Source organism: Nelusetta ayraudi, unplaced genomic scaffold (genome assembly GCF_046127955.1).
Source record: "Nelusetta ayraudi isolate G7.1 ecotype Tasmania unplaced genomic scaffold, CSIRO-AGI_Nayr_v1 ptg000034l, whole genome shotgun sequence".
Taxonomy (NCBI): domain Eukaryota; kingdom Metazoa; phylum Chordata; class Actinopteri; order Tetraodontiformes; family Monacanthidae; genus Nelusetta; species Nelusetta ayraudi.
The window spans coordinates 2,686,652-2,699,664 of record NW_027466084.1 but is presented as its reverse complement, the minus strand read 5'-3'; the positions used below and the strand labels follow the sequence as shown (position 1 = coordinate 2,699,664).

The 13,013-nt window shown below is 43.8% G+C and overlaps 1 protein-coding gene across 1 annotated transcript in view; it reads right to left on the bottom strand.

Annotated features, from left to right (window-relative positions):
- Positions 1–13,013, bottom strand: part of LOC142892354 (junction plakoglobin a-like) — a 104,110-nt gene that overhangs the window by 2,644 nt on the left and 88,453 nt on the right. Inside the window, exons 12-17 of the mRNA XM_076032467.1 lie at positions 12,290–12,442; positions 11,084–11,203; positions 10,234–10,384; positions 9,843–9,964; positions 7,967–8,009; positions 2,402–2,541 (exon numbers count right to left, since the gene is read on the bottom strand). Of these exons, the coding sequence (XP_075888582.1) occupies positions 2,405–2,541; positions 7,967–8,009; positions 9,843–9,964; positions 10,234–10,384; positions 11,084–11,203; positions 12,290–12,442 (726 nt within the window). The 3' untranslated portion in view covers positions 2,402–2,404. The remainder of the gene's footprint in view (positions 1–2,401; positions 2,542–7,966; positions 8,010–9,842; positions 9,965–10,233; positions 10,385–11,083; positions 11,204–12,289; positions 12,443–13,013) is intronic.

The window sequence follows — 13,013 nt, the reverse complement described above, 5'->3', positions numbered from 1 at the left end:
GGTCTTCTACAGATTTGCAGTCAAGGCTGTGCCAGGCTGTTGTGGCTGTGTATTGGTCTTTCCACACTGAAGCTACTGAGGGCTCCTGTTTGTGAAATGAATGAATTGTTGAATTGGGAATATGTTGTTTCGTCAGATTCCAATCATTCAATCCAAAAGAATCCAAACAAGGGTCAATGGCAGAGAAAGCTGTTTGTCTTGGCAGAGAAGGTTTGTCACATTTTTCATGGCCGCAACCCGGATACTTAGCTCTGCCCCTCACCCCACAAATGCAAGTTCCTTACAACAAAGAAATAATCTACCAAACAAAAATGTCCTAACTTTTTGTGTTATGTTTGTGTATACTCTATATACTACGGAAGCACATTGGATTCACTGGATTAAAAAAAAGAAATTAGGTGCCTTATCTTTTCTCATTTTTACGAGATAAAATAAAGAAACAGGAAACGTCTGCAAATCCTTTCTAATCATAAAAGAAATAATTTGGTTATCCTTTAAATAGTATTTACCATTTAAATGTCATTTAAATACAAATATAGATAAAGGGTCTTGCTCCCAGTTAGCTGCCATCTTGTACCAGCATATTTCTAAGGAAGCCTGGTGTGGACAATCCAGCTGCCTGACAGCACATTTCGTATTTACGGCGAATGTTCACATCTTCAAATAAACCAGCCAGGAAGAAGATGGACGAGGTATCCAGGTTATGGTGTGCAGGCCGCTGTAGTTTACAGGCAAGCTTGGGAGAGGGAGGGTGAGAGAGTGAGCGCTGCGGTCTAAAATGTTGCCACTTGATGTCATTGTTTCTTCTTCAAGAGCTCCAAATATTTAACACCTGACCTTTAAAATACTAGCAGGTAGCAACTATCTTTATTCGTGATGTGGCGCCATTGTCAGGTCACATGACGGACTCTCGCGCAAAAGCTCCGACACTGAGAGGTGAGATCCGATGTGATGTGACGAACTCCAATCCAGTCAAAAACTCGGTTGCACCACCTCCTGTGATCCAACTGAACTTTCAGTTTGGGACAATTCCACCGGGGTGAAGTGTTTGCATGACGTGATTTTAATCAGGTTTTAATCTGATTATTTTATCCATGTAGAATTAAATGCATATGGTGGACAAGAGTCACCTGAAGTCAACATCAACAGGCTCGTAGAGTTTGTAAAGAAAAACAAAGCATCTGTGAATGCTGCTGTTGCACAGAAGCCTTCAAAAATCCTGCAGCTGAAAAGATTCCAAGATTCCATCAAAAGTTTGTCAGTGACCTTTGACCTCTCACTGCCTATACCCCTGTGCACCAAGTGTACATAATCACGATCAAAAACAACCCTTTTGAAATTTTTTTTAGAGGCATGAGCAGGTGGGCTGAGAGACATGAATCCCAGCACCAGGATGATTCTGTTGCTTTCTCACAGTCAGACGCTGTCACCACCGTCGTCCTGTGGCGCGAAGAGACAAGCGCTCGCTGACGAACGGCGCCGGCTGACAACTTCCACTGGCAGCTTGGCATTTGGCACTTGATTAGGTTTGGTCACTTTTTTTTTTTTTCATCCCGATGCCGCTGCCGAGAAGTTTCACCGATCTCACAGTGTCTCGGGTAGACACAGAACCCCCTACTTTTTTTTTTTTTTTTTGTACAGCTAAACGTATACATGCTGCCGCCGTCCCATCGTGTCAGACGGGTAAAGGAGAACAAATTCTGTGGTTGCACATTCGTTCATTAAACACTTCTTGTACATAAAACATGAACCCGTCACGGCCTCTGCGGCGCTGCTGAGGGATTACTTGTCTGTAATGACGCCACATCTTTTGGATTTGACTAAAAGACATATATGGTGACGTGCTCTTGCATGTCACCATATATTATTCAACAGAGACAAATTACCCAAGTCAAAAATAAACAAGAAGAACTCTCAGATTTAATGTTTTTCCAAGTCCTTCTTGCCAACCTCCAACACACCAAGTTTCAGTCAGTGGGATGTCTGGGAAACCACAACTTATCAAATCTGTTTACTTTCTGATGAATCAACTTCTGCAAGGCACCTTTAAAACCATCGCAAGTGGGCTTGAGCTTTGCAACTGCGGAGTAAGCATGCATATATTAGAAATAGAGCACTAATTGTTTAGTTTTTTTCTTGTGTAATCTTTAAAATTTTCCAAACAAAGATGAAGATAATGAATAAAAAAAAGTAAAGAAACAGTAATGATTATATTATTGGCAAAGTAAATGCTATGCATGTTCAGTCTGTGCATACAAATGAATTGAATTAAGGCAAATTAAAAACACCTCTATGCTCTATCTATCTTTTACAGTCAACATTCTCAAAAAGGTAAACCCACAAGGACTTCCGAGGATCTACTGTGCAGGTCAGTCTGAAACAGATATGATGTGTTATTTACCTGTTAGAGGGGCTCTGGGTAGGCCTGTCTGGGGTCGTAGGTCATGTCTGGGATGTAGGTCTCGTGGAGGTCGGGGTCGAGGGGCAAAGTATCCAAAGGCAGATCAGCGTAGGCGTATGCGGGGTAGGTGGCGTCCAACTCTGCAGCAGCAAAAAAAAAAAAGCAAACACAAAAATGTATCATCCTCACATTGATTCGGAAGCAGGATTCATGGATGTATTATAAGAACTGGATACCAGACTAGCAATATGTATGCGCAGTGATTTTTTTTCCAATGGCCACTTGAGGTACTGCAGCCAAAAATCCCATACTGCCCAGAAAGCATTTTTCTAATAGACCGTAATACAAAAAGAAACGCCTTTAAAAAAAAATGGCTGACAGGACGACTGCGACCTGAAACGAGGTTCATAATAAATCTTCCTCTTGTAGATTTTTTAAGTCCTGGACTTTTAATCTTTCAAAGAAATTACAAAGGCCACAAAAATCACCCGAAAAGTTTGCTCGCAGCGTGACGCCAAGGCTTCTTGCGTGCTGCTGCGTCTCGGCTCGTTCTGATTGGCCGATGCATCCTGATAATATATCCCGGTCTGTTACAGAGGCACGATGGGAAGTGACACTACTGTGCTACATGCGCTACGCGTAACCCCACAAACTTTTTTTTGCCGGATGCGCTGGGCGAGCAACCCCATTGAAATGAATGGGCCACCGTGTTTGATTCCGGCAGAGCTTGACCCGACCTTAAATATTAAACGGGCCGCCAGGCAGCAGGCGTCAGGCTCAGGATTGGGAAGATGAAGTGTGGCCAAAGTTCTGTCTGGACTGGTCGCGCTGGAATACTCAATTAAAGAGCTTGCGCGTCTTTGACAACCGCGCCATGAAATCCGCACCCTTATTGACCCCCATTAGCACCTGCAGCTGCGTGGTGTGAGCGGGGCGCGTCACTGCAGCAGATGAAGCGCCTGACAAGTGACACGGGAGGGTGGGGAGGGTCCCTTTAAAGAGGACCAGAGAACACACACTTACTTACACACGCACACGCACACTGCATAAGCTTTGGATGAAGCCTAAAATATTAATTAAAGATTGAGAGATGGAGGGATTTGCACACACTATGTATTCAGAGGAAATGAGGGAATGATTTGGTGGAGGGAATAAAGGAATAAAAGTCACAGTGCCACATCTTTATTGAGTGCCAAGCTCCATTTTTTTTTTTTAATTGTAATTTTTCAATTACAACAAATTCATTCCTCAGTTTCCAGTTGGTGTTTTTTTTCCCCCCAATTCCCTTTAAAAAAAAAAAAATAATAATAATCCTCATTTGCCCCAAGCATTGCACTGGCCTTATTAAAGGCTTCACAATTTATTTATTTATTTATCTATTTTTTTTGTTTTTTTGTTTTTTTGTTTTTTACAAAATTCACTTTCTCTTAGTTTTCTAATGAGAATGTGTCTCCGGTCCGTCAAAGGGGACTCTGTCAGAGAAAAAGGTCTCAAGAAAAGTCTGTCCTACGGTGCAACTCTCAGTGTGAGGTAGATGAAAAAGCATCGGGTGTCCAGAAAAACCACCGTCGGGTGTCCGACAACCGATTAAACTGCCGTTGAAAGAGAGAAAGAAAGAAAGAAAACGACTTGGTGCAAACAGCCACAGAAGTCACAGCCCTGGAAATAAGGTTCCGGTTGGATAATGGGACAACGGGGCGTCTCGGCTTGTTTTCGCGACACTCCAAACTAACAATGGGATCGATCCATCAGGTTGTATTTTTTGCGGGGGGATAGTGAGGCGAGCGTCGCAGCTGGCGACAGGAAATCAGTCGATGAAACTGATATCAGCTGTTTATGTGCGTACACAACACTTTCGTTAGATTTGTGTTTTTCCTGCAGTGGAACTTGGTGACAGTTGGCCGATGTTCGAAAGAAAAACATGCTGAGGAATGTTGTTCAAATGATGGAGCGTTTGTGGAAAAATCTAAAGAATCTAAGTCATTCTGTAAAGTGTAATCGCCTTATGAAGTACTCGGTATTGGTATCGCTGAGTACTTAAAAGTAAATACTCGTACTAGTACTAGTTCTGAAAAAAAGTGGCATCGGTACATCCTAAACAATAAATCTTACACACACGCACACACACATATATATATATATAGGTACATATATATGTATATACATATATATATATATATATATGTATGTATATACATATATATATATATATATATATATATATATATGTATATATATATACATATATATATATATACATATATATATATATATACATATAACTTTATGTTAAAGGCACAACAGACTGCAAAGAGTGAAGTTTCTATGCAATTTCACCCACCTAGGATAACAAAAATCACGAAGTTGAACAATCAGAAGTAACAGAGAAGCTGATGCCCGGTTCACACGGGACGCGGAAGCGGCGCAAAGAGCCACGAAGCGCCACAAAGCGGAGACGGCTTCCTTTCGGCGTCAGTGTTAACCAATGGTGTCGTTCACGCCACGGTCGGGAAGCTGGCCGCTCGCGCCAAGCGGCGAATGTTTCACCGTCTATGCCCTATTTTGTGTGCGATCCGCGAGTGATCCGCACCAACTGGACAGGAAGTCGCTCGAAGAAACGCGAGAAAATCCGGTTAATTTCCAAAACTAAAAGCAATTTTCAAAATAAAATGCCGTGAATGACAAAATCATATTTGTGGACGTTATATTTGTCAGTATCTCGTATCAGGTTGCGAGAGATGAAACAAACACGCACACGAAAGAGAGCAACGGCTACGGGGCGGGGGTGGGGTTCTGGGTGTCTGAACACACAAACAAATCGAGAAAGAGCGAGAGGGAAGAGGCAGAGATGAGTTGTTGTCAAGCCAGGATGGACGGCGTGAAACTGATCTCGGAAGTGGAGAAGTGGAGGGAGTTGTCTGAAGGCACACACACACACACACACACACACACGCACACACAAATCTGTCTTACTTGTGTATACAACATTCTATATGGTCCGAGTCTTCGTCTTCTTTTTTTTTTTTTTTACAGCGAACAGCAGGGAGTCTACCTGTGTGATGGCTCCATGCAGTGCGTGTTTGTATGTGTGTGTGTGTGTGTGTGTGCGCATCAGGAGAGAACAACTGCTTATTGTGCGTCTGAGAGGGAATATGACAGGAATAGCAATGACGACGTGGCAGCGGGCAGCTGATTCATGCGCGCTGACGTCCGGCTCCTCGCCGCAACTCTTGTTATTCTGTTTGTCGCGTCGCGTGAGCGGCGGCGGGGGCTGACGCGGCGACGACTCAGCGCTCCCCTCCACCCGCCGAGACTGCCGTCTAATGAGGCTTCGCGGTTTGTTTGGCTCTCCGGAGACCAGAACGTTTTTTTTTTTTTTTTTTGAAGACGCGCGACAGGAGGATATTCATGCCGTTTGATGGCAGCCGAAAATAGCGCATTTGTTTCAACCACCGCGGACGGCGGCGCCTCTTCCAGGTGGCCACATGTGTGAAAAGGAAAAGAAAAAAAAAAAAAATTCCCAAGATAACGAAGCTCTCGTCAAATATTTCACTTCTCCGCCTTCTCATCTTTAGCGTCGGGAAGATCTCCGTATAACGACGACGGCGGCGGCCGTCTCCGCCACTTCTCGCCTGCCCTTTGGGCGTTTCCGTCTCGCTGTCGAGTGACTTCAGAGGGCTGCTCTGAAAGGATGAATTATGCATGTTTTTTCGTCAAGTGGTTTCTAAGTGAATGCAAAACTTTGTTTCATTTGAAGACGAAGCGATGAGCTGCTGCTCGAAATTGATGGCGCCTACAGGGACCCCCCCGCTAACCCCCTCCCCCCCTTTTTTTTTTTCCAAAACTATTTACTTTTTTTAAAGACTAAAAATATAACATTCCATTTCCATCAACCTCTCACGAGGGCCTGGAAAATATCTGAACTGTACCCGGAGATCCGTTTGCGACCAACTGCTATGAATTTTGTTCTGATCTCCAATTTCTAGAGTCAATAACATGGTGCAACATGCAACGTGTTTGATTGTTTTCCTGTTGCACGGTCAAAAACAAATGCAAATAATCTGTTTACTTTAGTTCACAATTCACAGTTTGTTTCCTAATCGTCTCGTTGATGTCTTGTATGAGATTGGCATCAATAGGCAGTTTATTGTACAAAATGTTTTAATGCCACATAATGTTCTATCGGTGGGCTTAATTTATGCTTTTGTTTTGGTAAAAGCTTATCACACTGCCCTAATCAAGCTTCCTGACAGCGAGTTTCATAAATAAGGTAAATGCTCGTGTTCTTAAATAAACTCGCGAAGAAGAGGCTGTGGATGAGATTTCAGGTTTTTGTGCACAGGTCACTGTAGCTCACTGGCAGGCTCAAGAGAGGGAGGGTACAGAATGAGTGATGTCATCTAAAATGTAACCACTTGATGTTGCTGTTTCTTCCGGAAAAAAAAATGTCTCCAAATATTACACACATATCCTTTAACATCTGCTTTTATTTTTTTTTGAGTTTTGATAGTGTCCATGAACTTCTACTCTTAATTGTGAAATCAAGCTTATTGATTTTAAATGCTGCGGAAATTAAGTGTTGCTCAACTGGCCTGTGCTAAAGCGATGTAGTGTGACTCTGAACGGATTCCCAAGCTTTTCTGTCATATTGATGGTATTATGGGGTGCATTAGGAAGGACTAAGCAGGTGAGTAGTAGTATGTCACTGAAGATCTAGGCGTTAAGCAAGCCATTGGATTTGAATGCGCTATTAATGAGTGTTTATCTACAAACAAGTGCGACAATGAAAAATTGACCTCTGACCCAGCCAATAAAGAAGCGGATTCTTGTAGCAGGAATCCGGTCACAGATTAAGGTGAAAGGAGATGAGCTCAGCTTGTGGCGCTCGACTCCATCAGAATCAGAAAATGGTTAAAAATGTATAAATATGGAAACACCCAGGAGAATGCAAACAGCGCCAGTCATGTGAGCTGAATGTTTATTCAGCAAGTGTGGATACCGTTGCTGCTGAATGAAGGTGTGTCCTTCTCGTTGCTTTTCTTTTAGTTTTGCTGTTTGATCTCTGTTGCCTCGTCTCACTTAAACACAATCAGTCTGCCGCAGTCACGCAGGCAGGGTGCCAAAATCAAAGTCAACAGCGCAGTAATAATATAATAATATGATGACACCCTATCCGAAAACATAAAAGACGAGACGTTTACGTTTTGATTTAGTTTTTTTTTTGTTGACTTGTACTAAGATGATAGTTTAAGTCATCTGTAGTCGGTGTCAGTTGACAGGAGGAGGTGAAGATGGAAGCTGCTAATTGTCACTTATATGACTAAAATAAAAAAACAACCTAAAATTATATCGAATCATGTCTGCTACATTTGAACTCTAAATTGGCGCTATTGGCCCTAAGGAGTGAGTGCCTATATGAATGACTGTTTGTTTTTCTATAAACTGGTGACTTGACCAGTATGTAACCTGGCCTTCGTCTTAAGACAGCTGGGATAGGCTCCAGCAGGACCTCTGCAACCCACGGATATGTAACTCCGAATGGATGAATGGATGAAGTGCACTCACCGTCTGCAAGGTATGTGTGCTCCAGAGGAACAGCAGAGTGAGCCTGGAAACAGACACAGGGGTAAATAAATGATTCAAGTTAGTTTAAAATGACAACAGGATTTCTATTAAAAACGGTCATGAATATTAATTACCAGCCAAGTTTTTCATTATCAAATTCTTGCACTAATTAAGATTATGTGATTAGTAATTACATTATACAAGGCAGTCCTGAGAAAACTCACATTCAATTTTCTCATTCTGCCATGTTTCCCTTGTTGCTGTCGCTGGACTTGCTAATTCACATTATAGTCAACCGCACACAGAGGCCTGGCATGTTTTGATAAAATAAGGCCACAGCTATTTTTGTGCTTGGGCACACATACTGTTTAGCTTGCTGCAGCAGTACAGTGTCAGCTGCTGGACGATGCTAGCCGACAGCTAACTCCTTCGGCGGCAAAAAAAAAGAGTCCTTTTTTTTTTCTTTTTTTTCTGCGCCCTGCGTGAGAGCAAGATCTCAGGACAATGTTTAAGTTCGGCCGTGGCGTGGTGCGCTTCCCTTCCCTCGGCGCGGGTAGAGCCTCGCTGTCTCTTTACACTTGTCAAACCCATGTGAGCTGCTCTGTCTGGAGGTTCAGATAAAGACGAGGCTCGCAGTGCGTCCAGAGTTGTCTGCTGCCGGGATGATATGCGACTTTGTGCGTGTGTATGACACGCCGCGCAAAGCCGAGAGCCGAGTGAAATCTCACTTTACAGCTTTTAGCGCGACGTGACGTGTTGCGGCTGCGTCTCACTTGCACAGTTTGTGTTGAGTTTAGTCCCAGTATTTTCCAGGGAATGCACCTAATTGTTACACTTGTACTTTGATCTGATTTGTTTTAATATCCTGACTTGAATCTAGGGTTGCACTGATATCGGATACCAGTGGTAGCTATTGGTACCAACAGGTATCGGTATTGGTACCGATACCTCATCAGATACAAGTAGTGGGTATCGGTACCAATACCTGATACCGATATTGGTAGGGAGTACTCTACTCATACTCGTAAAATATGGACCTCCCATTACGGTTACGGTTAGAGTTAGGGTTAGGGTTTGGGTGGGTCGGACCAATGGGCAATTTATCAGACTAATGGGCAGTTCCAAAATTTCACTGCATTACAGCACAAATTTAACAAAATTGTCAGATACATACAAACACAACTGGTATCGGTCCATAAAGACATGCTGAGGAATGTTGTTCAAATAACAGAACATCTGTGGAAAAATTTTAAAGAAAACTTAAGTATTTCTATGATGTGTAATGGCCTTCTCCAGGGTGTCACCCTGCCTTCGCCCTAAGACAGCTGGGATAGGCTCCAGCAGACCCCCGTGACCCTGAATTGGAATAAGCGGGTATAGAAGATGGATGGATGTAATGGCCTGATTAAGTACTCGGTATCAATATGGTGAATACTGAAATGGAAGTACTCCTACTCTGGTAGCCTACTTGAACCAATTGTTTTTTTCCACTGTGCAAATGGCTTTTTGTTTTTCATCAGCTGCTTCATTGGATATAATGAAGTCAAATGAAGTAAATGGAACACGGGTAGGAAATGCATTTCCCCTTCCTACGATATTTTCTCACAGAGCAGCTTCACGGTTATCTCTCACCATTATATTATGTAACATCCCGCAGACCAAACTCGCTTTCCTGGGATTTTTTTCACAGGAGTCTGAAGATGGAAAAACTGGCGTATTTTAAGGACACTTGGCGCTCACGGCTCACGAGTGTTAAGGCGCATTCATTCCGTGCGCCGTCTGGGCAGATGCGCCTCGGAAAGTGCGGCGTCGGAGTTTAACTCCCGTGACATGACATGCAAGCGACCCCGCACGGCCCCCCGCCAGTGTTCCTCACCATTTCCCAGGCGGCGGGGTCGTGTTTGAAGAGCGAGTGTGTCAGCTCCACAGACACTCTCTTCCTGTAGTCTGAACTCTTGTCCTCGGAAATTCGGAACAGCACGGCTGCAGCATAAGTGGCTGCAGGGAAGGCGGAAAACGTCAGAAGTTAGTCCACTGGACGTCCACTCTTTTCGTAGAATAGATGTGCTTTTCTATATTCTATTCTATGAAGACCAAAGAACAAACTCATCTTAGCTGCAAGTGCATTTTTCAGCAGTTCAGAAAATTGGAACGAGGAGTGATTTTACATTTGCTCAGGTGCAAAATGTGCTGAAAACGGCGCTGTGGTCAACGTTGAACCGTTTACGGTTTATTTTCCTGCGGCTGCGTTGTCCATGCAGACGTACCGATCCCCTCGTTGTTTGAGTGCAGCAGCTCCATGAGAGGCGCCGACGCTCCCTCCGCGTCGATGAGCTCCGCCGACTGTTTGTCCAGGGCCAGCTCGCACAGGACGCCCGCCGACACGCGCTTCACGTTCTCCACGTACGAGTACAGAAGCTGCGGCACACAAACCAACGTGAGAACACGCGAATCAGAGGGGGGGGGGGGCAGAAAATTGGAGAGAAGATAAGAAAAACAATCCTAATTAAAAACTGAATCGAATTATCTTTTAATTAATATTATCAAATATATTTTAATTATTGTTTAATCATTATCACTGAATATAATCTATAATAACATAGCATATGATTGCCTGCCAGCCAAAAACATTGTTTATGGCTTCGTGCCAGTTTGCCCCATCTCTCAAGGTGATTTGGTCCTCAACCTAGTGTGGCTAGTGCAAATTGGACAAGCTTGTGACAAAGAGAGCGAAGGAACAGACCAAGCAGTCCAGCTGTGGAAGACACTGCTACAGGGAGAAAAAAAAAAGTCAGAAAATATGAGGCAACAGACATTAAGTTTGGCTTTACACCCAGGCAGAAATATGGCCAAGGACTAGCAACATGTTAGTGGATATAGCAAATAAAAGTGAGAAATAACATTCTAAAAGTTGATGTTTCTTGGGGTTTGCGAAGGGCGTCGCCAGCCAGAAGCTGATGCTGTTTCGGGGGGGGGGGCGTGGCCGGGAAAAGTTTGGGAACACCCTGTTGTTTTTGTGCCCATTAGTGACAATGGGCTCGGGCGAAAGGACTGGCGTCCACCGGCAAAGTGCACAATTGCTTTGGATTGTAATCCAGAGATGTGTGAGACGCGTACCTGCACAAACAGGGGGATGGTTTGCATGCTGGCAATCTCTCCTCTGTTGATGGGGTCTCTGGCCATGATGTGAAGCGCTCCCGTGCAGCCCTCCACGATTTCCTCCATACGGACGCCGTCCTGCACGGAACAAGAGGGAGAGCGAAGGGCTGTCAGGGTGTTTCAAAGGCAGAAAGAAGACCCGACATGAAACAACAAGGGGTTGTGTTTTGGTCTCTCGATTTCTGACTACAGGGTTGGAGACACTGCAGAGCGAAGTGACTTATTTCCTGTTCCGGGAAGATTTTTCAGAACTTGCCACAGTGTGAAGCAGAAAAAACCGACTTCCTACTGAGGTTACACTGCTGAATTATGTTTATTGAAGTTGCTAAATCTCCATCCCATAATTACTGAAATATCTGAGAAAAAGTGACATGAATCTGCAATGCGAACCTCAAAGAAGCAGCGATATCATTTGAATTTTCCAGAATATTTGTGAAGACGTACTTTTTAGAATATATATATATATATTTATATATTAGGGCTGTCAGTCGATGACACATTTTAATCGCATTAGTGTCTGAGGGCACTAATTAATCGGACACTAATGATGAATCGCAAATTATGTGCACATTTTTTTACCCTGCTTTATGTAACTTGACAAGATATTTATTGTGTTTCTTGTACTCTAGGAAAATTTGGAGAGGACAATAATAATTCCTTTGTGGAAATATTGTATTTTTATTTTCATTGGAACATTCCAAAAACAATTACGTACTTAAACTGTCTAGAACAGTCTAGATACTCTCCAAAAAAAAAAAAAAGAAAAAACTCAAACCTTGAGGTATTCTCAAGCCAATGTGTACATATATATATCCATCAATTCTATGGATAAGAAAACCAAATTACTTTTATTGCACAGAGTATGCATGTTTATTCATTTGCATTTAAGGGCAGCATATTAAGCTTTTAACCAATATAAAAATCATAAATCAGGCCAAATTTTACACATTGGACCCTTAAATTGGATCGAGGTTAAACCCCAGAGGACTTGTCGACATAAATAAAGTTAAAGTTTCTATGACCTTGCAACTACCAGAGCTGCACGCTGCTGTTTAGGATTCATTCACCATCCAACGCTTGGTGCAAACACCTTCACCACCTTTTCCGTGTTAGCACTGTGGATGTTTTCCGCATTAGATCCTTGACGCGGTGTCGGGTCCAAACCTGGTATGTCTGCTGTGCGGCGGAGGCGTGTCTCTGCGTGTCCTGATGAGCCTTGAGCAGCAGGTTGACCAGCCGCGGGATGGTTCCCGCCTCCCGCAGTGGCGCCTGGTTGGCGGGGCACAGCGCCAGGTTCCTGATCAGCCCAACGGTGGCCTAGCGGGGGAGGACAGACGGGAGATGAAAGAGACAGTCACTCCGTGTGGGTCATCTTCGCACGTGGTACCGCCATACGGCTGCGCGCGCCCTGCCAATGGATGTATTATAGGAACAGGATATCGCAAGTTGCAATATGGCACACAGATTGTTTTTTCCCAGTGGTCACTTGAGGTACTGCAGCAAAAGAATCTTACGGGCCCAAAAAGCGTTTTTCCCCCCATTAGACCGCAATTCAAAAATAAAGGCCTCTAAAACCTGACCTGAAACGCAAATCTTTTTAGTGCAGATTTTTCAGTTATGGACTTTCAGTCTTTCAAAAAAAATCGTAAAGGCCAGAAAATCACCACAAAGGAGTTTTGTATTCCCACCGTGACGTCACAGCGTCGTACGTGCTGCTTCGTCTCGCCCTGTTCCGATTGGCTGCGTCCCGACGCATCAGGGGAGTCACAGCATCATGGTGCGGAGTGCTCCAGGCTCAAGTCAACAACTTTTTCGGCGGATGCGCTGGGTGAGCATTCAAATCAATGGGCCTGGCCCTGCCCCCGTCAGAACTTCCTGTAAAAATTCC